The sequence below is a fragment of the Thamnophis sirtalis genome, unplaced genomic scaffold (genome assembly GCF_051295495.1).
Source record: "Thamnophis sirtalis isolate CommonGarterSnake01/CBP01778 unplaced genomic scaffold, rThaSir2_p1.2 scaffold_7, whole genome shotgun sequence".
In the NCBI taxonomy this organism is placed as follows: domain Eukaryota; kingdom Metazoa; phylum Chordata; class Lepidosauria; order Squamata; family Natricidae; genus Thamnophis; species Thamnophis sirtalis.
This window is the reverse complement of record NW_028261387.1, coordinates 50,662,181-50,688,992: the sequence shown is the minus strand read 5'-3', so window position 1 is coordinate 50,688,992 and position 26,812 is coordinate 50,662,181. Positions and strand designations below refer to the sequence as shown.

Sequence of the window (26,812 nt, the reverse complement as noted above, 5' to 3'; positions counted from 1 at the left end):
TGTTGTGAATGTACGTTTGAATTATACATCTGGAACATGCCGTATTAGAAGATTGCTGGCTTTATCAAGTACTATGTGTATGGAGGATGAGGTGGGGACACAGTAAAATAATTACTTTTCAGTGTTGGAAAGACAATGCAACCCCAGATGTACAAAGTTTAATCAACCACACATGGTTACTTTTGGTTTATGAGCTGCTATTTTCAATATAGCAGAAAAGCTGATTGATATGTGGTCATGGTTTAATGAAGTGTTTAAAAATTAGATTCTATTATTTCCTTTATGTAATATATATAGCTTGCCTTCAGAAATTATAGGTGCTCCATCACTAGAGGCTTTTAAGAAGAGACTGAATAACTACTTGTCTTGAATGGTATAGGGTCTCCTCCTTGAGTCATGGTGGCACAGTGGTTAGAGTACAGTACTGCAGACTACTTCTGCTGATCATCGGCAGCCAGCATTTTGGCAGATCAAATCTCACCAAGCTCAAGGTTGACTCAGCCTACCATCCTTCTGAAGTCAATAAAATGAGGATCTAGATTATTGGGGACAATATGCTGACTCTGTAAAACCGCTTAGAGAGGGCTGTAAAGCACTGTGAAGCAGTATACAGGTTTAAGTGCTATAGCTTTTGCTACTGAATATTGATAGAAGACCTCCAAGATCTTTTCTTATTCTGTTATATATTTTTCTTGTTTTCTTTGTTTCTGTTATTTATCTTTTGTATTTTTCTAATTTTTCCTCCCTTTTTGTATATTAAAACAGTAATATGAAAAGTAAAAAAAAATTAAAATTACTATCTGCTGCTAAAAAATGTTTTATCCTTACTGTTCAGACTAATGCTCAGAAACATATGCATAACTTTGTATATGCATATGTATATGTATATGCATATGCATATGCATATGTACACACACACACTCACACACAAACACACACACACACACACACACACATATACACATACATACACACATATAAACATAGATTGCAATTGTGCTGATAAATAAATAAAGGGAGACTAGTATAGATCTATTTCAAGCTATTTAGCTCTCATCAGTTAGCCATACCCTTACTGGGAATCGAACCTAATTATATATTAATTTTAAGATATAAAAGAGTATTATGATTGTCTACTGAAATTCTGAGTTTGAAGTCTGATTCAAGTCCTTCCTATATGAGGCCTATCTTATAAGGACATTTTTATGGCCTACAGTTGCCAAAAATTTAACTTGAAAGAAAAACCCAAGCTTTTGGGGTTGGTTTGAAGTACAGCGACTCATTATTTTCTTTATTACTTCCTTGTTAAAATGTTCTGGAAGGAATTCTGCATTTCTTAAATACAGATGTTTTCAATTAAGGCAACAGATGTTGGGAACTTCTGCTGAACATATTCCTGGGAACAGGAAGAAAAAATGTTTTATTTTTCTACAACAATGTTGGTGTATTCTGAAGGATACAAACTAATGTATGAAATTACGACGGCTTTACCCAATAGTATGGGAAATATGTCATTTAAAAAAAAATCATATTTAAAGAAACAAAATGTGAAAACTCACTGATATTTTCTCTCTATACTCCTTTACCCAGTCACTCATCATTTTAAATTAATGCAAAACTAGTACCCAGACAAATTAAAATTGCTTTGATTTTGCAGTGCTTTCTCAGCAAAGAGAAAAGTCTTAGGAAAATAAGTCAGTCCTACAAGCCAAAATCTATTAGCTATAGATTGACAGAAGCACAGAAAAGTAAATGGATGGGTGCTGAGTTTTTCCTCTCCCGTCCTCTCTCTCTCCCTATATCAAAGAAACATTAAAAAATAATTTCCATTTTTGTTATATGGAAAGATCTAAATGTTTCTTTATATGGAAATAGTACCATTTACATGGAAAAGAACAATTTCCTCTCAGTCTGACTCCTCTGTACCCACACACCCTGTTCTTTTCAGTCATCTGTCCTAACAGTCATAAAGTTACAGCTTTGGGCAAGATGGAATTTATAATTTCTTGGAATCCCATGGAGTAATGACTTAAGAACAAGGAGGGAAAATAAGATTTCTTACTGAAGTTCCCTTGGAAGCATCAACATAAGTAAATCATTTTGGAGTTTTTAAATTGGATGTTGAGTCATGAGATAATCTACCTCTTCCCACTCCCCTTCTCCCCCGCAAACAGGATCTTTTGTAGGTCTAACCAATTACAAACTTGTGCCAACTCACTTTGAATTGAGTTGTCATTCAAGTAGAGGTGCTCCAGCTTGGGGCTGATGTAGGGGATGCTGGTGAGATTGTTGTATGCCAAATGCAAAACCAGCAAATTGGTGATGTTGAAAGTGTCGATAGGCAATCCTTTGTCAGACAGTTTATTATAGTTAAGCCTGATGAACGCCAAATTGGAGAAATCTTTGAAGTAATTGTTGGGGATATTATCAATTTGATTCTCATCAAGAAAGAGCTGGTGAATGGCTTTGGGAACCCCAGGAGGCATCTTACTTAGCCGGTTATGAGCCAGGTTGAGTTGCATGAGGTTCTTGAGCCCCTTGAAAGTATTCTTTTTGAAGTCTCCATTATCCAGCTGATTATGATGAAGATCTAACAGGAGGAGGTGATCTAACTTGCTGAAAACATTTTCAGGGATTTTGGAAATACGATTTCTGCTCAACCTAAGTTGCTCAAGATTGGGAGGCAAGTTGTTGGGCACTTCCTTAAGGAAATTTTTTTCCATGTACAGAAAGACAAGGTTATCCAACTTATGTAGTACTTGTGATCCCACTGAATCAATGCGGTTGTTGTCCAAACTGATCCACCGCAGCCCTGTTGCATTTTTGAAAGATTCTTCAGAGATCTTGTCAATGAAATTGTTTTGTAGGTACACGTATTCAGCCCTGGGTGGGATGAGTGGGACTTTTCTCAGGTTGCGGCTGTCACAATAAATGGCTGAAGGAAAATCTGGGGGGCAGAAGCATTCTCGGGGACAATCAGGAAAAATTGAGGGTGGTCCTGGGGGCAGAGGTGGAGGGAAGTCAGTTGGTTCAACTGGCTCAGGGACTGAAGGACGTGGGCGCTTCTTTGGAGGTTTGGTGCGCCTCTGTCCATTCACCTCACAAATCAGCAAAAGAATGAGTGGGAAAATCAATCTGGCAATCCTCTTCATGTCTAAATAGAACAAGAAGAAAGAGAAGCAAGCATTAAAAATATATATTTCTTCATTCATTCTTTCATTCGATATTAAGTCAATATTTTCCTACATAGACTGTTCTTCTTTTGCTTTGCATTTATGTTTGTAAATAGAATTTTGAGAGCTTGCAAATCTGGTTAAAGACAACAGTTCAAAACATTGGATAACAACAGGCTGGAGAAATTTTCAATGTAAGGTTTGAACTTAGGAGTCAGCCACTTGTTACAACTTAAGCGTGATCCAACTGGGATGGGACAGAAATTTTGGAATATACAAATGCATACAAACCAATGCAGAAAAACAAACCATCCATAAGGAATGGAGTCAGTGAGAATACTAGTCACATACTTCCAATAGTTGCAGGGAGTTAACAATGATGGGGATACACTACCAATGAGTCCTCTTGGATCAGCACATATAACGTACAACACGACGATAGAATAGCATTCCCATATCATGCATCACATTGCCTTCTGCCAGGCCTTGCATATAGGTAGTCCTTGGCTTACAATAGTTTGTTTACTGACTGTTTGTAGTTATAACAACACTGAAAAAAAGTGACTTATGACGGTTTTTCACAATCACAAATGTTGCAGCATCCCCATAGTCAGATGATCAAAATTCAGACTCTCGGCTAATGACTCATTTTTATGAAAGTTGAAATGTCCTGGATCATGTGATCATCTTTTGTGACCTTCTGACAAACAGAGTCAATGAAGAAGCCAGTTTCACTTAACAACCATGTTACTAAATTAACAACTGTAGTAACTCAGTTAACTACGATGGCAAGAAAAATGATAAAATGGGCAAAAAATAACTTAACAACTTCTGTTTCTCATTTCCTGCTTTCCATTATCACATCTCTTTCCTGACCCTAATCATACTTCACAGATGATGGAGGAAGCTGAAGTCACTGTCCATCTCTTTGCTTAGGTTTGGTTTATCCTCATTAGCATGGGTTTTTCTCTCTGAATAGATCTCTAAACTTTATCCCAGGAGAGCAATATGTTTTCCTTGCAGGTCTCCTCCCTTTTGTATCCTATACTCCAAACAAATGGCTGGGAAATACAGGTAGCCCTTGACTTATGAGCCCAAAATTTCTGTTCCTAGTGAAACACAGTGCCCTCCTGGGATAAAGGCTAAAGAAAAGTCCACACTAATGAGGACAAAACAGACTAAAGCAGAGAGATGGATGGTGACTTCAGCTTCCTCCATCATCTGTGAAGTGTAAATTGAGTCAGGGAAGCAAGAGATGTAGTAATGGAAAGCAGGAAATGAGAAGCAGAAGTTGGAAGGGATAGTGATGGTAGTTTGCAGGTGTAGAATACATATAAAAACATAAGCCATCATGCCTTAGATACAAACAAACAAACAAAGGAGATCTCTGAGGCTCTTGGGGCAAATTTTACAAAATGGCAAAGCCACATTAAGAGAAACAGATTTTTAGTTTATGCCTCCAAATCCAAAACTCAAACTCTTCTGCTAATAATTCAGAAACTGTCTGAATTCCGTACTGGAATTAAGAAATCTCATGTTTTCTATAGAAAATATTTCAAGAATACTGATATGGCTTTTTTATGAACTTAGACTAAGTTCATAAAAAAGCCATAACAGTATTCTTGAAATATTTGCCCCAGCACAAGCTCAAAAGAAGGACATTTGATAAAGGGAGGGCAGAGATATTAATCCATAGCTTGGAACAGATGTTAATCCATAGTTTGGCATAGAATACTGCATGGACAGTAAACCTCTGCATGACCCAACCAATCATTCTTTTTGATTCATTGCTCTTTGACAATCAGGGGACCAGCTCCCATGATCACAGTTAGATAAGTTCTTCAGGGTATTTCCTGTCAGGACTCACTATGCTTTATTTATCTTTCTAATTTTAATTCTTCCCATTATATATTATAATCCACCTGCCTCAGGATCCTGGCAGAAACATCTATCTCATTTCAGTGCCTCAAACAGCTTGCTTGCTTTTTGAGACACAGTCTGTAAAAGTTCCTAGATTCACCAAGCTTTCTCTTCATTCTGAACAAATTTCAGAAGCAACCTATCCATCATCCATTATCAACCAAAACATAATGACATACGTGGAAAAAGCACATTGCAGGTCAAGAAAAGTTGATCTTGAAAGAAAAAGACTTGTATGGCAATACTACACATTTCCCTGGAATTGCAGCTTGGATAATACACGTGTAGTGGAAATTGCTCCATCAATAAAGCAGTAAGGGCCATGCCTCTTAGGGTTCCAGTTCTATGTCCTATCATTGTCTGCTATGACATTGGCAGGATGGTGCAGCCTGCCTGGTACAGTGATCCCATGGAGGACTAAGCAGAAGCACACTGGCAACTGCTGTTGAGATTGCAGGGTTCTTTCTTGTGAATGCATGGAATATGATGTGCCATGAGCCCTTTGCCTCTTGGAAAAAAGTCTGTGAACAGGAAACAGAGACAGGGGGAAAGTAAAATTAGCAATAGCAAGTAGCCAGAGAATGTCAGTGTTCAGGACGTTTTTGTGCTAGGGAAAAAAAAATCTGAAGACAGAATGGCACCACTTGAATGATGGATTACAGCTCATACTTTGACTGCATATCCAGCCCCCATTCCTTGGCAATTATTTATATATAAGGCTATCGTAATGGAATTTCATGTTGGTCATTTCATTTTGTTCTGCTCTAGACATCCAGATATGGCCAACATGCTCACAAGAATCTGTGGACTCAGATTCTCAACGTAGTCACTGATTTAGTCACTGAGAAGCAAAGCTGTGACTAAAATGGCCTACTGCCCACAGAGATTTCTTCCAAAAGGTGAAGGACTCATGGCACATGATATTCCACGCATTTAGAAGAAATCTCAACAGTAGTTGCCAGGGTGCTTAGTCTGTTTAACCCTCCATGGAATCACTTTTCCAGGCAGGCTTCATCATCCTGCCAGTGTCGTAGCAGACACATGTGGGGATGGCTGCCTCCTCTGCAAGGTAATCTCATCCACAGTACTCAGTGATGGAGGGGTATAAAGTTATACAGGTAAGATAAGACACAATCTAAAGCAAGATATGGGGGGAGTGGGAATTATTGCTGCAAATCTAACATGGTCCCCTCTCTCCTTCAGAGACTTAACTGTGTCAAGTACTTCATCCAGGTATCCAACTGGAGCCACATGAATATTGCAGTTGGGATATTGTTGTTTGACAAATTAAAACAACATGACCATAAGGATGCTGAACAAAGAACCATTAGCTATTGTTTAAGTTCCCAGTTGTCCTCTGGAGACAATTTGTTTTGCTATATGTTCCCTTTGGGTGCAAATTTTAATTACTTTAAAATTAATTCTTGTGAATTATATGTCTGAGCAATATAAAGCCAGTGCCTGTATGTGATATGTTTATACTGCTAGAGTGTCATTACTGGGAATTGAAATGTGTGATGCCTTCTCCTCTATCAAATAAATGATGCTGTTCTTTTAAATATGTATTTCCTCCAAGTACATCAACAGGAGATATATTTCTGGAGCTGATTTTTTTTTTTTACGCCAGTAAAAGATGCAGAGTAAGATGAAGTCAAATAGACATTGATTTTGCTCATGTGGTTATCTCCCTTTCTCGCATGATTTCAACATATCGGAAACATTTTTGACAGCAAATCTGACCAATTTTGCTGATGTATGTCAGATTCCATCAATATGGTATGAACACCGCAAATCTTGTCTATAGTTTTGTTTCCTGAGTTCCACAAAGTCCGAGATGCAAAAGTGCATTGTTTTTATGACAATAGCATTTTCCCTATTTTTTTCAGAGTTGAGAGTGATATCAAATAATTTGTTTATGTGATCTTAAGAAGAAAGACATACAATCATTCGTTTTTATGTTTATTCATACATTCCAGAAGCTACAAAGAATGATCTACCCCCTCATGATGTCCTTGCTTTTACAGTATCCTTCTGTTCTTAAAGCTAATTTCATTCCAATAATTCATGTTAAGACGTGATGCTCTTTCCCTACAGAGTTAGCAATATTAGTTAATAGAAAAATATCAGGTTTTATGTTCAGTTGCTTTACATTTTTAAACTTAGAAAATACTTGTAATTTGGATTGTAGTTAACACATTAAAAGTGTTTAAAATGGTCTTTATTACTTTAATGAAATAGAATCCACTTCTATTTCATTAAATAGGTCCACTTCTTATGATCTGGAAAATCCATCTAGCAAGCTTAGCTGCTGCAGAAAAATACCCAAATGTTTTTTTTTAAAAAAACCAAATTGATACAGGTAAAAGATAAACAATTTGCCCTAGATTCTGGGATTGAAGGTGATGTCTGATTTCCAAACTAACAACATTATTCCTTTTAATCCACAGTTCTACCTCTTTGAGGATTGCTCCAAAAATAATTTTTCCCTTTCCCACTTCCAAAGCAAAAGGGGTATGTTTTGTCTCTCTTTCAGGCTCCCCACTATGAATGCATTCTCCATTTAATAAACAGATATACATTTGTACATACTTTCTATATAATATTATCCAGTCAGAGGCCATCATGCTCTGTTCAGTGATCATCCAACATACTTCTCATGTCCTCCAATTTACTACCCTAAATTTAATAGCTTCCTCACCCCTGCCCAGTCAGGTTTCTACATGCCATCTCATGATGCCCATCAGTTCTTCTCACCAGTCTCTCATGTTGGAACTCTGTGCCACCTGAATCCATCCAAGATTGCCCACCACTCTGACTATGTTAATTTTCTTTCCTTTTCTTTTCAAGTTATGTTGCATACTGATAGCTGTTGCATGTCATTATCATATTAGATGTTCTTAAATATTGACTAAATCTCAGTTACTAGAGAACCATTAACCTCTAAAATGTTAATACAGCCGCTGTCATTTATAAGTAAGCAAGCGAATAAACAAAATATCCATCATCAAATGAAAATTAAAGTAGTGTCATTTTTACTGAAAATTATTCTTAATCCTGATATGGGGATCAAATGTAGCATGTAAATGCATTCAGCCTTCATAATCCATGAAAGTACAGGTGGTTCAGACTTTTGTAATCCCTGATCTTTTGTGTTAGAAAGTCAAAATTTAGAAAGTGTGTCTCTAATTGATCCAGCTAGATGGGAAAAGGGATAGAAATAATTAATCCTCCCCCACCTCCCCACCCTCCATTCTATGCTATTTCTATTTTCAAACCTGGAAAACTATGTTTGCATTCTTGTAGCATCCATTACCAGTTTTGCAATTTTCTGAATCCTTGGGAAAGGAACATATTGTACCTGCCTTTTACTAGAGATTTCTTCCAAGCCTGTGAATGAATGTAATTGCATTTTTTTCATTAATGTATTTTTTTCACTTTTTCACCTCAAGCATACAGATGATGAATGTGGCTAACAACTCTGGTGATAAGCTTCCAGTCCTTTCCATCACCCAGGGCTCAAACATTATATTGGGGCTGCCTAAGTCAAACTAGCGCAAACATCTCATTTTAACATAGCATTTTCAAAAATATCAAATGATCAGGAAAGGCTCTGATGAGAACATTAAATTTCATTCAAACAAATAATTCTGATTTATAATCTCAGCCATGAAGAAAATGAAAGCAAATAAAATCAGCAAAGCAAATGTCCATTGAAGTTGAAAAGAATCTATAAGAAGAACAGCAGTTAGCTTCAGCCTGCAAAAAGAACTAAAAACTAACCTGAATATATGCACCAATCCTTTTAGTGTTTTCGTTTTGTGCTTTAATTTCCCATGTTTCTATCTCTGGACTTTGCATAATTAAGAGTGTCTTATTTCTAATCTAATCTTGCATCCAGTACAAAAGGTCCCCAGGGGAAAGCTAGAGCCAAAGAAAACAAGTGTGGCAGCAGGAAAAACAACAACTCCTTACAAAGACCATGGTGTCTATTCTTCTTGTATCTTGTGTTCCATCATTTGCTCTTGTTCTCTGCTTGTTACATATGCTCTAATTAAGGAGTATGCCAGGTTAAGAGTGCCAGATCTCAGCTTTATGCTGCCCAGATCTGGAAGACCTAATCTGATTCTGTATGTTTTATATGATGACATCAAGATGGAATTTTGTTACATTTCCCAATTTTGAATGTGCTCTGCTAAACATTTGAGTTTTTCTTTTCTTCTGTACTAGAGGATGACTCCTGCTGCAAAAAAACCTGATTCAATGTTGATGGATTATTATTTCTGTAAGTATATTTATACTTCGCCTTTCCTTCAACTATGGGACCACAAGACACATGTGTAAGATTTAAAGACCTCTTATTCATGGAATGACTCCAGCTGATGATCGCTTCGTATACTTTTGAGTCATATTCTAGGCCTATGCTGCTACTCAAATATGCTTCTTTTAGGCTTTCTGCAATGTCTAATCCATTTAGCAGGAGATCTTTAAGCATACAAAAACATAGCACCATTTTTGATCACAGAAAGGAAAGAATATTACTCAGGCTGCAAAGCTCAAAGCATTTAACTCCTAATAGACATTACATTTATCATTTAGAGATCTGTGAAGAAAACAGATGGGTTGTTTTTTCTCCAAAAGCTTTCACAACAAACAATTTATAGTCTTAGCAAGACAAAACAATGCTCATGTCCTAATACTTGGAATACCCCAACGCTATGTGTATTTGGCAAATGATAGCATGCATTGTGAAGAAAAGGAAAGTGTATTGCCTGGTTGTGATTATAATGAGTTCAGTAAGGTTTTACTTTCTTGTGCTCCTGGAGTTCTCCTACTGTGCACGTAAAATTCCTGATGGTTATGAAGTTAGGATTTTTCTTCACACAAATCTATGTTTTGATAGCAGTGTTGTCAAGTGTTTGTACTGAAATCCACATTGCTTAAAAACATCAGTGGTGAAAATGTGTAAAATGAAAGTAATTAATTTAGAAATTCCAGATTATACTAGGAAGTTTCAGCAGCCATTGGAAATATTGTCTGAATGGTTTGTAAACATCATTCAATCTTTGGACATTGAATGATGTCCAACTTTGGACATCATTCAATCATATGACATTGGTTAAAGATGGGCCCCAAAACTTACCTGCCCTGTTGACTCTTGTGAAATGGGACAAAATAGTTGGAGATAAGTGTGCCACAGCTTCTTTTTCAACTATATCCAATATGGTGGACTCAAGACCCATAAGAGCCATCAACTGCACAGATCCCTATATAACAATCACACTACTAGTAATATAGTATCTTATGTTCCACAATATTAGCAACATTACTTATGAATAATGCCACAAATTGGACCCTGGAATCTTTCCAAGTGGAGCAAGCACCCTGTCACTGACAGTCAGGAGTACCCTAAATTGCATGTTCTTTATGTCTGGAAAATGCTACCCCACCCATAATTAATGGTGAAAAATGCCCAGATTTCAGGGATGAGAAGACCAGCTTGAATGTAGCTTGCATTTATTAAAAGAAAGCATTTGACTTCCTGCCACATGATTGGACAATACAATGATACAATGGAAGACACAATTGCTAGACAATGGTGAATACCATCTAGGGGATTTACACTTGTGCAATTCCAGTCATTAGCTATAGAGAGTATTGGAATCAAGCTAGAATCAAGTAGAACTAATAAAAACCTTAGATAGGAAGACCAGAAAAATAATGACAATGAATCATGCCCTTCATCCATGCACTGATATTGACAGACTCTATTTACCAGAGGGGTAGCTGTGGAATGTTGCAAGTACACCAGATATTTGAAGAAGAAAAAAGGGCATTGGTAGAATACAGTATCTGAAGGATAGTGAAAAAAACATATTGAATCTAGTACACCATGAAGGCTTGCTGAATACCGAAAAAACTAAACTGGTGGATAAGAAGGACCCAATGGAGAAATGTCAATGGGGATTCTCAATCATCCAGGTCATAGTTGACCCAAAGGTGCTTTTTTCCAAGGGGCAACTGGATTTTATTAACTTTACTTTGAAAACATTTTGCTTCTCACCCAAGAAACTTCTTCAGAACTGAAGACATTAGACACTACTTAGACCCCATCAGCATGAACAAAATCACCATCAGTAATTGCAAAATGCAGGTTTACATGGAACAGTTTACATCCTGCTGTTCCTTTAATATTATTCACTCTTTAATATTATTAAACAACAACATCTACCTATCCTAGGTTCTTGTGAAGGATTTAATAGGAGGGCAAAAATGGAAACCCAATCTAAATAGGTGACTGAGGGTGTAACCAACCATAATAATTATATAGCAGTAGGGAGACAGTGAAAAAAATTCCTAAAACAGGGAGTTAGAAGTGGATCTCTACCACCAACTACCACTTGCTGGAAGCAAACTCAGTGGAAGAATAGCATCACACCTTCACTCTTAGCTCCCTAAATCAAAATCAATGTGATTGATGGATTAAGACCAGGGGTGGGTTTAAAAAATGTTTACTACCTATTCTGTAGGTTTTGGCCTATTTTGTGGGCGTGGCTTGGCGGTCATGTGAGACACCAAAGAAGGCCCAGGATGAATGCAAAATCATCATCCCAGTTTCACCAAGATGTATGATCAATGCTACCTTGGAACTATGCTGAAGTCTGAAACCCAACTATTTTAAAATTCAGATTGATGCTGAAATTGAATTCACTTTCACAGCACATGCAGGTTTGAAATACACCATCCAATATTGTATTTTGGTAGAATTAATTTATTCAGAAAATACAGGCATGGAAGAGCTGATACCACAATGTTTCAAATAATGTTTCAGTCATTTTAAGAACAAAAATACTGAAAATTTCTAGAAATGTATTTAAACTGAGCTGAAAGGGTTTTTGAGAAATTAAATATAAAGTACATCAATTTAAAAGTTGAAAACAAGATTTTTTTCCTCCTTTACTATTTGACCTACTTAAGTTCCTACTTAGTATTTTTTCCCCAAAGTAAACTGGGGACAATCTGTCATTTACTGTTCTTCCCCAGTTACTCCTGACCTTCAGTTTATCTCAGTTCTGCTTTCCTGCCTTCCAATTATGTGCCATTATGAATATGACTTTAGTTTAACCTCTATTTTTGCATTATCTGTCTAGTCTAACTCTAGTTATAAATTTAGCTGGACCTCTGACTTTGATATACATCAGAAAGGAGCATGATAAGAAGCAGAGTTATTCTCTAAGAAATATGAAGGCATCTGGGGTGGGGAGGGAAATCACTGGATGTTACTTGCCCTGGAATACTTGCAGAAACTGTCAGAAAAATCCAAAAATTGAAGCCTTTTATCTAAAATTTAAAAATCTATCGCTCCTGCAATGCATATAAACATAGGACTAAAAGTATTGAAAAGCCATGATCTTGCTTCCTTAAGATTTATATCAAGCAAAATGTTTTTTCAACTTGATATTTGTTGTTCACATGATGAATGTGACCTGAAAGAAAAAAAACCTATCTATATGAAATTAAGCAAACTCAGACGCCAAGAAAAAACAAAGATATTTTAATGGATTTTTTAAATTAGTGTTTCTGTTATGCATAGAAGATTGTATTCCAATATTTATAAATATAAGCTAAATAGAATACAGCAGGGGGCATGGCATACAACACTATAATTTATTTAGCTAAATAGCTTAATCTGGATTTAATTACCTTTTGCGTTTATTGAAGTCTAAAACTATATGAGGGATAAAATGAGTTTCCCTAAATATTCCTGACACATGACATGTTTTCAGATAACTCCAATGGTAATGGAAGGCACAATTGTTGAAACCCAGCAATTTCTCATTATAGCTTCCTAAATATAAAGGATAATAGATTTGCAATTACAAGGTGCATTTACTATAAAACCTAGGTAGGTGGAATTTAACAACTAATGACATCTTTTGAACAAAATGTTCAAGTCATCAGACAGGATTCCTTATTATGGAGAACAATTTATAATAGATAATATAGATTGGTCTTGGACAGAGTACAAATTTGTAGGCAGATGTCAGTAATTTTAAAAAGGCTCAAACCAACCTGCCTAAGTCAAAACCTGTTTTGCATTTTGGAGTTCTGCTACATTCTAAACAGTGACAGAAAATAGAGAATAGATGGGGAGGGTCCAGTCAGAGGTGGTATTTACTGGATCTCTGAACTACTCAAAATTCCCGTTACTGGTTCTCCAGAACTGGTCAGAACCTGCTGAATACCACCTTTGCTTCCATCCTTCCAAGGTGGGTAAATTATGACCCAAATTGTTGGGGACAATATGCTGACTCTGTATACTGCTTAAGAGGACTGTAAAGCACTGTAAACCAGTATATAAGTCTAAATGCTATTGCTTTATTAGAATGAGCAAGTGCCAAATACTTTTAATTGCTCCTCTTTTTAAAGTGGTTTTGGAGACATCTGAACTTTGGATAGATGAATCAAGACTGAAAATTTATGGACAGTTTGAATTAGGACAAAATGGTTTAGAGCTGTTTGCTTCTCTCAAGCAAATAAAAAAAATCCTGAATTTCCCCAATCACCCTGGATTTAGACTTTATCCCTACTCAAGGTGCAATCTTAACACATGGAAGGTAAATATTACTGGTATATGAAAACATTGGGGCTAACAGCAGCCAGGGACTGTTAAAAGAACAGTTAATCACTACATTTCTTTTACATTCATTTTCAGATGATAGTCACTTCTTCTGAGTTTTATAAATGATCTTCTTTTGAAAATCCTGGCCCTCTGGAGACCAGAGTTCAGCTCTTCTGGAGAGGATCTATTTGACCTAGCCAAAAGGCAGAAGAAGATGTATCCGTGACATTCAGGCAATGGAATTTCCTGCTCCAAGACAACATGTTGACTCTTTCCCCCATGCAGTTTAAATGCCAGATCACCACTTTTTTATTCCAACAAACTTATGGCTTGCCTGACTTCTAGATTGTGTGTTTATGCATAATATGTTGCTGACTATCTCCTGCATTTTTGTGTAGATAGTTGTTTCAAATGTGTTTTTTTAAAGGCAACTGGGCTGTTTTTCCTTGAGAAAGAAGACAATGTTTTGCTTCTCATCCAAGAAGCTTCATAAGTCCTATGTTTTCTTTGTTATTTCTAGTTAGAAAACAATTGTGCTTAATTATACTGTCTATCTCATTTAAGTTGGAAAGGTTGGATGTACGTTTGTAATTGGTAATTGAAATAATAAAATGTAGCTTGACATTGTTCATGACTGATCATATACAACATGTTCATTCAAGCAAAAGAAACACAAGTTTAGAACTTTTGTCCCAGTCTGGATATATACTACTCAAATGGCATACAGTGATATCTGAAATAACTCCACTCTATCACCATTTACTATCCTTCAAAATCCTTCAAAAATAAGTGGAACATATTTCTAAATTGTTACCAGTAGTAACAACAGTGCTAAGAACAAAGAAATGATTGTCTTGCTCTGAGCTGTTGCAGGTACCATAAGCACAAGAACCTTCCACATAAAATGGAATGAAATAAAATTATTAATATGGTGGTGATGTCTACAGGTTTCTGGTCTCCTGCAAAAAAGAAGAGAGGGACCAATGGAGTCTTGCCCATTTCATCCCTGCAGCTTTACCAGAATTACTAAAGGGAAGCTGTGAAGCCAACAATGGAATGGGAGCTCCCTGTTTGGTTGTTGCAGCATTAAAACAACAATATATTTCCCATTCCAGTTGTTAGTCTAAATTAACACCCACAAATTTCAAAATTGTTTGTCTAAGAAGAAATGAGGATATGCAGAAGGGAGAAATAAAGCACCATGGGACTGCGGTCATATTGCATTAGCAGAAAGCTTGGCTCCTTTTAAGACATTTTGACTAAGCTGATGCAATACATTCCTGGGACTCTTAAGTAACTGACTGACTTCTTCCATGATGAGATTCTGTATCTCTTGTCTGTCCCCTTTCTAAGTTTGCTGACATCTATCTCACTTTAACCCCAGAATTTTGATTCCTGCTGTTTCCAATAGGAAGATTTGGAAGTGGACACTAATCTTAGCACAAAAATAGTTGTGTGTGAAGACTTACTAGTTATACCATAAAACCTTTCTGTTCTCTGTCTCAGATTGCACCCTAATAAAATATTTGAACTGTGGCAAGCAGAGGAAAAATGTGAGAAAATATCAAAACGCTTTAAAAACATTATTATTTTTATGTATTGAATTTTTTCCCAGCAAAATCTAAGAGTTTTTCATTCTGGCTCCCTTCTCTGCAGTTTTTCGCATACATGAAAAGTATCAAAACTCCATTACTTTACCAGAGAATACATTCAGGCTCAGCAGTGATTTGATGATGGACACTAATTTAGATAGGACTGGGCTATCAATAGCTAATAGGGTTGATGGCTGCATCCTGTGTCTTGAATACCAGATGTTAGAGCATAGCAGTTTAAAATAGTTTCATTCTTTCTGCATGTGCACCTGAGCTTTCCAAATGCATCTGGGTAGCCATGTCCCATCCAAAATGCTGGTGTAGGAGATGGCTAGGCTGAGTCCAAGGGAGGCGTCAAACACATAATCCCTTCACACCCACAAAAGATCTAAGTGCAGCCCACAATCAATTTCTTATCTACCTCCAAATTTCTTCAACCGTTAGTGGTTCAGATTCTTGTACAGAGCTTAAGCTTACAATAAATCTTTATATACAATTGAACTGTCTGGATCTCCTGATTTCCCTGACGCTTGACATCTGGACTACCTGGACACATGGGCTGAGCTAGCCTTGTTCTTCTTACATTCTTTGAACTGTAGCTCACCCTTAGGGTGAATAAATAATAGGTCCAAATGTTTATGTTACCCAGGAGACTTTTAACTGAAGGGTAGCCAGAGGACAGTCCTCTATTTTGAAAACTTTTCAAATCAAAGGCTTTGAAATTGCCACTCATGTTTCATTCTTGAAGCATACAAATCACCAAGTCAGAATCTTCTCTCTACGTCTGGACTGGACTGTAATACAACCGATTGTCATTGTAAATGTGCACACGTGTACATATATGTAAGCAAATGAAAGTATGCAGTTCTTATTTTAATGCATGTCATCTTTGAGGCAAAATGTAACTGACTATGTTATGAACAAACAACTGCATGTAAAATGTAAATATTTTCATTTAGAGTTTTCCCATAGAAGCAATAGTTATAGGAGAGCTCCTAATCTATTTTGAATTTGTTTAGTTTCGTTTATGATGATGAAAACTGTGATTATGTCATTGCTTCTATATTTATGCAGTTGGCTTTCAATATTATAATACACATTTGTCTACTAGTTTAAATAATATATTGTGAGTTGAACTGCAAATTATAAAGGGTGAAAAGGAAAATTAAGAGTGAGAAGATTGCACATAAACACAAGGTATACATACTAAAGTAGAATCCAGAAAAGGTCACAGTTATATTTAGCTCCTAGTGCTTGAGTTACAAATGACCAACTGCTGTCTCTTGAGTTGCATCCTTCTTTTGAACCATTTACTTAATTGTAATGAACATCTTTTGAATGTAAAACATTAGATTTGGTTCCACCTTCAGAGCAACAGAGTTCTATAAAAAACAAGACATCCTAGATTTTAGTATGTTTTTGTAAGATGATACATTTGTAAGCAATGGCACAGTTATATACATTTGCTTCATAATTATGATGTGAGATCATTATTGCATTTCAATTATGCAGCTAATGTGTTAGTTTGTGCACAAAATGTCAACCCCTGTTGCAGGAATGGGCAAACCTCAACTTGCATAACTTCTTGTAATTATGCTCCCAAATGGTCATTCCCCCCTGCCCCCCCAAATAAGAAGGAAATACAAAAAAAGTCAACCTTTTGAAATTTAATATTTAAGAGACTGTCTGAAACCACAACAGTACCATGAAATTGTGTGATGTTATGGTGCTTGGGTTTTTAAGCATGGAAATTGGAATAGGCTGCTTCCCAGAACTTGCCAATTTCCATTCCTTTTTTAAAAAATGCCAAAATGGAAAAACAGTCAAACCTGCCAGTGCAACTTCCTGTGATATCATTGTTAAAATTAATCTCATGTACAGTCCTGCATTGGCTTGGGAGAAATTGTAGCCTCTTGATTATGTCCTGGAAAATTGATCCCTATATTTAGACAAGTGGTGGCCATCTGGGGTGTAGGTCAACTTTTGGTATTTTGTTGATTTATTTATCAGTTAATCAGATTTAAGAACCATCAATTTCCCTCATAGAGAGTTTCTGAGCAATGTACAAGTAAATTTTCATGGTCTGTTGAGATTGCATCTCCCTAGAATTCTCACTCAGCATGGAGAAATCATATTGGTGAAACTGGTCTAAATCAATGGGATATAAACAAGTAATCCAAACAAATTAAACATATGCTAACAGATCTTTGCTGGATACTTCCTTTATTAAAATCTGTATTTTTAAGGTTTTAAATGTCTGACTTATCAAAGTCATATTTAAAGCATATATTCAACTAATTCCTCTTATTCCAAGTGATCCTTAAATGATTTTAGTAAGATGAATTCTACATTTATTGTTTTACTTGGTTTTAAAATGCAATAACAAGAAAATAATAGACTGATTTTGTATGTTTTTATTTACTTTAGTATAGATTTTTTAAATTCCCATATGTCACCAGGTAACAAGTTAATGGACAATGGAAGAACCAACTTTTGCTTCCCGCCCCCTGCCCCTCTCCTATTTTTCTTTGTTTTATGAGCGTTTTTTGGCAAGCACTTACATTCTTCAGAAAAGCTACTCCTATGATGACATTCAATCTCTGAATTAGCCAAGATAAGTGGATTTTCAGTTAGAAATAGGGCAGGTATGACAACTGGCAAAGTTCTGGGAAGTTTTTAAATTTTTTCCTTTCTTTACGTTTCCCCGCCCCCTCTTCTTTTATCATAGACCGGGTTAGGCTTACACAATACGTAAGCAATCTAGTAGGTGAAACACTACTAGTGGGGGGATTGGTACTCCTAGTAATCAATACATAGTGTGTACAAAGAGATGTTTTCACTTCAGTACAGAGATGCTCTAGAAATTGACACAATCTATCATTATTGAGGAAATGAAGATAGAGATGACTCCAAACTAAGGAAATGCATTTTTCCCTGATCAAGAGGGCAATAGACACTATTTATAGCTAGATTGCAGGCTAATAGACATTAGGTCATTTTGAATCCTCACTATCATCAGAGAACACATTCAGAAAAAGTAAAAGAAGAGATTATCTATTCCTTCCTGTTTAATGAGACACTTAAGTTAGCTTCCTAATGTACCAAAAGGTCACTGTTTTATTCCAACAAGAAGGTAAATTAAAAGCGAAAATGAAATAATGGGACAAAGTAAGACTAGCACCAAGTCCTTATAGAATGTGTTGGCTTTTTACTTTTCAGCTGCCTTCACCCTTATTTATGAGGAGGCAGGGACAGCCACCAGCTGCGTTCCTCACTTTGTTGTTATAAAAGTCTACTTGTAAGGCTTGGAAGCACTTTTTTCTTTGCTTAATGACACACAGACATCCATGTTTTCCTTGTGGAAGTTGACTGGAGCAGCAGCTGAAACCTATATGAACACAAGGATAGAAAATACATCTTCAACCACAGTTGACATCAGCAGTCTAACTTATGTGATGCAGACATGTATAGTTCTGACTTCCAGCACTTAGCCTGTGGGGCTGTAGGCATATGACACCAATGTAAATCAAAGAAAAAGGGAAGGCATGCTCTTTGCTCAATCCCACATAATACTTGTTGACCTAAATAGGTCAACAGATTTTCCTTTGACTGTTCATTTAGTTATGGTCCTTTTCCAAAAACTGGTCTATAATTCGGGGAAAGGTGATTAAGTGAAGCCCCCAGCAACACCAAGCCAGTATCAAGGAAGGACTGTGCTAGCTCAAAAGAATGGGCATGCAGGAAAGGAGGAGAATAACGTAGAGGGTCTTTACCCAACTTCCCAGCCCTTTGCTTAATGGCATGTTTGGCTCTTCCTCCCAGCACTTGACTAATAATTGTGGAGATTAGTGGAAACAGAATGAAGAGGGTAACTATTCTGCGAATTCAGACACTCATCTCACTGGGTAGCTGCCATTTTCTCCATCAGGAAATTATCCTGTTGGCACTTCTGAAGAACAAACTGTGTGGCAATGAATATGCACATGGAAAGCCATTACAAACAGCTCACCACAGGGAATGACTCCTTTACAGTAACCATGCTATTTGTTGTTTATATGGTATGAGCCTTAGTTACAAATAACAAGTGCACATTTTATTGTTATTGCTTGAGACATCCTGATGTTAGGAGAGTCCAGCTATGATGATTTGGCAAATTCTACTCTTCAGTTTCCATGAACAAAACGAGTCCATAAAATCATTTCCTCATGCTTAACATAACCAGCCACTTGTGTATCAATATAGCTTTTCCTAGAATATTTATAGTGTCCTTGATATCCTGGCTTGCTTTTGGAATATATTAGCTTCACGGCAACAAGTAAGGAGGGGCAAATATTTTGAGGGTTCCAATTGGCTGATAAGTAACCAATGTTTTCTATTTCTCACTCAGAAATCTATCAATAACCAATTAAGGTCATACAACTACATTTCTTTGAGAAGGGGAGGAATGAAAGAAACTTTATATTCTGTTGTTCCATATTGGTTATCAGGGGAAAAAATGATCATTTTGTAACGAATAAAGTATTGCACAAGACTGTTTAAATTATGAGATAGAGATTAGGGTTATGTAATCAAAGTAGAACCCAAATTTGCCAGGACACTTTATTGCTAATGTAAACTACAAGTAATGAAGGATTCATATTCTGAGTATAAATGAATTATTTAGTGTAAAATTTAAAGTAGTTAGATTATTTTAGCATTTTGTATGTGGGGATGTCTTTAAATTCTAGCTAAATTGCTTTGGCTTCCCATGGCTTTCCAGATCAAATTCAAAGTGCTTGTTCTTACATAGAAATCCTGAAATGTCTTGGATCATGCCAGTAATTCCTTCTGCTATATAAGGCTATCCTTAAAAGGGTAAGTTCTTTTTGCAGTGATGCCAGCTTCATAAAAAAAAAATGTATTTTAGAGAATTAACAAATAATATATCTGCTATAGTTCAGCTGTTTCACCAAAACCAAAGCTAGCATTTTTATAAATTATATATTTACCCAAATTATTTTCTTTAATAAAATAGAACAAATCAGCTAAAAGCCACTTGGTCTGGCCAAATACATTAGGAAATAAACCTTCCCCCAGGAAGATTAAACATTTATGACATTCCTTAAAATAATCCCATCAATTTGCCAAGCAAAATGTCTATGCTGAGTTTGTGTAGGCAAATCCATCCAGAGCAGAAGCAAGTCATACAAATTGAGAATCTTTCCTAGCATGATTTTTTTCTGGAGTGCATACAGTTCATATCACCCTTTTCTTACTAACTTCTAATATCCATCTAAAAAGCTAATGGAAATGAGAATTGTCAACCAAATGTGTCAGAATATTCCTTTTTATTTCAATGTTCTTTTAATCTTGTGATAGCCATATCATAATCTTCTGACAAAGAATAAAAGATAGTATCTTCATTCGCCTTGCACTGTAGCAATGCCAACTACATAGATAGACCTTTTTAGATTCAGATTATTTACTGGGTTTTTTTCTATGTACATCCTCTCTTTATTATTGGGATCCAAGGTGGTATTCATGGGCAACATTCATTTTAATCTCCAAACAATAACCTGGGAAGGAACATTGGGGATGGGTGGCACAAGCATTGGTTCAAAGAAATGTATTTATTTATTTATTTATTTATTTATTTATTTATTTATTTATTTATTTATTTATTTATTTATTTATTTATTTATTTATTTATTTATTTATTTATTTATTTATTTATTTATTTATTTATTTATTTATTTATTTTATACCCCACCTAGAAACTATTCATCTCCCTCATAGAACAATTCTATAGTGTTTTCCAAATATAATGTTCCTCTTGTAAACTAATACCTTGCTTCTAAACTCAATTTTCTCATGGAAATTGGGAGAACCAAAAAGGTTCTTCAGTTCCGAACTTTGGGACTTTGGGAAAGTTTAGAACTGAAGAATCTTCTTGGATGAGAAGCAAATCATCTTCAAGGAAAACGAAGTCCAGTTGCTTTTTGAAAAAACACCTTTGGGACAACCATGACCTGGATGACTGAGAATCTTCATAGACGTCCATATAATATGCTTTAACTAAATAGTACTAAGTCACTGGATAGAATATGGACGAAGACCTTTTTATTCTCTATATCTTTGACATAGGCTACCTCACAGATTTAAGAAATAAATAAGGTAATACTCTGACAATTTTGCCTAAAAATAAAGATTTAAAACCAACAACATGTAGCATCAGACCCATGTCTATAAACACGCTGGTCTAATTATACAGGAAATTCATATAAAAGCCAACCACTTCATTCTCAGAAAAGTGTGGAAGAAAATTCCTAAGGATTTCTTTCATGAACTCTTATACTGTAAATGATGCTAGCTAGCTCATAAATCCAAATTATTCTCTGATTGAACATCACTCTCTTTACCATCCTCAATATTGTTTGCTCTGATTGGCCACAACTCTGAGTTTGGATATGAATTTGGAGCATTTACCAATCCTCCTCATAAATGCCAGACATTAAACATAGGATTTTTGCATGCAAAAATGTGCTATACAAATGAGCATCTGTCTCTTTTGGCTTCAGCATCTGTCCACTACCTGATTTGCAACCAAAGATCCAATTGTACGTATGATTGGAGAAGAAGACTCTCATTGGCCTTTAGCAATAAGATTGCTGGCTAGGGCAATCCCTGGTTTTCCAAATGCTGATGAAATACATTTCATGGCCAGTAACCTTGGACAAATCGGTTAGTTCTCCACATTGGGCCAGAGCTCGTAGTAATAAAAAACTGATAATTTTGCTTCCTCTATCGGTAATATTCTGGATTCCACCCAAATGTTTAAGCCTTGACTATTTGTTTTCATACTTCCTCTGCTTGCCAATGTTTATATGAGTCATAATCTTTCTTTTGCTGTTAAAACAAAATAATTTAGAGTTAAAACATCAAAAGAACAGGCTAAGTAGGAACCAAACATTCAAAAAAGCCAAAGTAAAGGCTTACAATCCACATGGGGTAGTCAATATTAGAAATCCATTTCTATTTGAAGAAAAACATCCACTGCAGAGTTTAGCTAGTGAATTTATGGATTGTCCCCTGTTGTACTTCCCATTTCGTGCCACCATGATATCACAGCACTGAGGGCAGTAGTGAAATTCAATTTTTTTTACTACTGGTTCTGTGGGAGTGCCTTAGTGGGCGTGGCAGGGGAAGGATACTACACAATCCCCATTACCTCCCCACTCCTGGGGGAAGGATATTGCAAAATCTCCATTCCCACTCCACACTGGGGCCAGCCAGAGGTGGCATTTGCTGGTTTTCCAAACTACTCAAAATTTCCGCTACCAGTTCTCCAGAACCTGCTGGATTTCACCCGTAACTGAGAGCTACATGGATGGCTCTCAGCAGATGTTCAGTTCTGTTTTTAAATGTAGAAAAAGAGACAATGCTAAAAGACCACCTCTCCCCATAGATCAAAAAGTTTAAGAAGCCAAGCAGGAAAGTGCTTGCCTTGGGTCAGTGCAATTATACTATTAACCAGTCCAAACTAAGTGTGGGCTGGGTTAAGAAAGAAGCCTCAACTGCAACATCCATTGTTTTTCAGGGAAAGCTTTCTGCACAGATAGGCTGTGTCCTGCTCAGAAAGCCTTTGGGACCAACCTCTATTAATTTCTGCAATACTGCAATGCTCCTCTTGGTTAATACTTGCCCCTTTATAGCTAATTTTATGCTTCCCAGATGCCTAAATCCAGATTTCAAAAACAATAGCATGATTATGCCTTTACAGGGCTCATTTACAGTTCTTGGCCAGAGGACACAAAAACAGGATGAAAAGTTGTAAGAGTTGTAAGTTGTCTCTTCCCCATCCAGTTTCCTATTATAAAGGAGAATCGGCACTGCCCAGTCTTCTAGCTATTTCCCTTGAGAACATAATTTTCCAATGGAATTTCCTGCTCTTTGGAGCTGCAAATATAAAATGCATAACTGGGAGGCTAAGAATCGTGAAAAAACGACCTCCCCGCCTCCACTTAAAACACATCTCAAAGTTCAGGAACCACAGTCCAATTTACAGCTTTCAACAGCCATGAACCATCTCCATTTGTACCTCTGAAGACTGACGTTTATACTTGTGTATTTCAGACCTGAGCAGTGCTGACCAAGGCTATCGACCTCCTAAAGGAAAGCTGATTAACACATCATAAATAGCACATATCTTCCAAAATATATAAGTCTCCTGTATTGATCTAAACTGAAGCAGTTCATGCAGGGGTGAGCTGCTGGGGGTTCACATGGATTTGGGCAATCTTCTAGCTAGGATTCTGCCCAGTTCAGGTAACTCCAAAATGCTAGCCCTGACTGGCCATACCTACCCCACCCCTCCCACCCCACCCCGCCCCGCCCTGCCCTGCCCTTTCCCTCCCAGGAGTCTCCACGTGGTCCGTTCATCATGCCAGGTAAGTGCAGGGTCCACAACGGGCCCAAACAGGGCTCAGGGAGGGGGGAAAACAGGCCTATTGGAGATTTAGTCTGGAAATGTGCCTGTTTCCAGCCTCCAGAGGACCTCCAGAGCCTGGGGGAAGCAGTTTTTGCCCTCCTGGAGAGTCAAGGAAACCCTCCGGAGTCTGGGGAGGGGGAAAAATGCCCCCCCCCCGTGGTACAGGAGGCTGACTAGGCACACCCACCATGACCACGCCTACCCAGCAACAGGGCAGCAAATCTGTTGCTGCAATTTTTGAAGCCCACACCTCAGTTCATGTACATGATATTTAGTGATTTGCCGAGAGCCTTATAAAGGAATTCAACAGAATTTCTGCCTTGCAGTAACTATGACAATTTGTATGACCAGGTTAAGATGGATTAGAAACCTGCAGCCCACTCCATTAACCAATTAACTATCATGGCCACTTTTGATAATGTAGCTATCTATCTTATTCTCATGACTGACTTTAGTACTAGTGATCTCTTTGGAACTTAGTTACAGTTTTTCTGGCTTACAAGAGGATATAGTAAAAAAAGATGGAACATTTCCAAGCATGATCAGTTTAATTTGTGTACTTTTTCAACTTTGTTTGTGCAGTCTATAATTCAGTCCAGCTACTTCCCCAGGAGGTGAATGCCTACATGAGTTCACATAATTGTTTATATCCTTCTCATATTTCAGTCTCATTTATCTATCTTGCCTTCCCCCATTTTTTTTTACTTGTAAGGGAAATGTGTCCGCCCTTCCCTTCAGCAACATTTCTTAATTTCTCACAAAATCACATGAGTCAGATTCAATTCCACTTGTAAAAGCAAGACACAAAGTACATATGTTGCAGGAAAACAGTTCTTCTTTTGGAAAGCACTTGGCCACAATCTATCAAGAATAGACCTGCTGTCCCTCACAAATTGAATGATTACAAGATATATCTCATGCATGTAGTTTGATGCGACTGTCTTCCACTGCAATGGACAAAGATCCAGTAAAAGTAATGTCCAGGGTCTGAGCAAATCTGAGGACTTGTGGAGTAATCCTGGAGAATGTCATCTTTCCCAACCCTCCAATCATTACAGGAACAAGTAATGAGAGATCATTTGGTCCAAAGAAATGCTAAATCAGTAATGTCCTTTGGAGAGGCATGTCCCTAAAGAAGCACAAATTCAGCATATACAGTATACTTAAAATTCAATCAATCATTCAATAAACCTGCACAGTAATGTTAACAGTGAGATGAGTAGCATATAAATTTAATAAAGAAATAAAGATTAATCTGTCACTGAAAAAAATGGCATTTATTGAATGGGGTGTATGTCTGTTAGACATATTTAGGACTATGCTATAGGAAAATCTAATGTGCTCAAACTTACATTGGGGGCCAATTTGTTTTTATTTATTTAAGGACAACAAATACAACAAACAGTAGGACTTGCTTCCAAGGAAATACATTAATACATATTGCTAGACAGCTCTGCAGAACAGTCTGCACATACTAACTCAGGAGTAAATAATTCTAAATTAAGAGAACTTCCAGGTAAAGTACAGATTGCAGTTACTTAAATCCTTTAAAATCACCTTTAGGTTTAGAAAAAATTGGGGGTATTGGAAACTAAGATCCTAGTTTATAAGTATTTAAATGTTTGTTTAGTTCCTCCCTTCTGAACTTCAGTTTCTTGTTACAAAGGAAACTACAAAGTTTAAGAAATGAAAAGCCTGGGTATTCTTTTGCTTGGAGAGAAAGCAAACATCACAAGATTTTTTTCCAAATATCATTGTTTTATAGAGAAACAAAACTTCATCACTGGCTATTCAAAGGAACTCTGAAACTCTTTCTTCTTTCAAACAAGATATATAGCATTGATACAACAACTTTAAATGTCATGCAAATAGAATTAATCAGTACCACTTAGACATTTCTTTCTTAAGAATGTAAAACTTATAGACTTGAAGTCTAGCTCTCCTTCTCCCATCTATTGAAGTTATTATTATGAATCAGTATCAAGCAAATAAATCTTGTTTTTGCGTGGGGTTCATAAGCATAAGACTGACATACACACAAAAACAAAACAAGGGGAGGGGGGAATCCTTAAATCCCATGGATACAGTTTCAGCTTTTTAATCACAAACTTCACATGCAAGACTTTCTGGTTGTCAGAAGTTTTATGAGTCAGAAAATCAGCCTTTCAAAGAATCAGACATGAGACCCTGCAAAGTAGAGAGAGAAGCATCCCATTTGACTGGTGGTGAAAGAAAGAGTGCTTGCTAAGATGAGGTTATTCCCAAAGAAGACACTTGGTCCAGGCTTACCTGTTGACACCTGCCCTCCTGCTGCCTTTGCGTGTTTTAATTTCCAGGCTCTTCCTCCCCCCCACTTTTCTCCTCCTCCTCCTTCTTCCTCCTCCTCACTCTGATCGGTCCTGATACAAATGTGAGCCTCTTCCAAGCTGTGTGTGTTTTCTCTCGTTTTGTTCCTCGGAGATTCTCTTAGGGAGGGCGGGTGGGAGCGAGGGAAGGAGGAGAAAATCATAACAATAACGTCTTTCTTTGGCAGCCAAACTCCTCAGCGTTTAAACTACATGTGTGTCCTCCTGCTTGCCTGTGGAGAGAATCATATGGAAAAAAACGGTTCCTTCTGCTCAGGCAAGAGGGCTCCCCACTAGCATTAAGCAAAGCATATGTGCCCATGCACATCTGTACATACATACCCACACTTATATATTTACTTTGCACTTTACATTTCTTATTAGCAGGGTAACCTCTCCTGACTTTACAGTAAAACAATATATGGTATAAAATAGACTGAAGGACATATGAACCCAACTTACTTGGCAAGATTTGTGGATTTGGACATGAATGGTAGCAGGTAGAAAGGTTCTTATTTTTCTAAATGCAATTGCTTTATTACCCTGTTCTTCTTTTATGCTATGATGCTAGTGCCAACTCAGTCATTTAAAGCCACCCATAACTTCCCCCCAATTTTTTGGGGGCAGTTTAAGAATAAATATGTGTACCCTACAGTCTAAGTATAGTGGCTGCCAATACTTCTTGATAAAAGAGA

General features: G+C 36.9%; 1 protein-coding gene across 1 annotated transcript in view; it reads right to left on the bottom strand.

Annotated features, from left to right (window-relative positions):
• PRELP (proline and arginine rich end leucine rich repeat protein) overlaps nucleotides 1-26,217 on the bottom strand; it is a 31,409-nt gene extending 5,192 nt beyond the window's left edge. The window contains exons 1-2 of the mRNA XM_014058172.2: nucleotides 26,062-26,217; nucleotides 2,219-3,154 (exon numbers count right to left, since the gene is read on the bottom strand). Coding sequence (XP_013913647.1) covers nucleotides 2,219-3,152 — 934 coding nt within the window. The 5' untranslated portion in view covers nucleotides 3,153-3,154; nucleotides 26,062-26,217. The remainder of the gene's footprint in view (nucleotides 1-2,218; nucleotides 3,155-26,061) is intronic.
• Nucleotides 26,218-26,812: the final 595 nt, after the last annotated feature.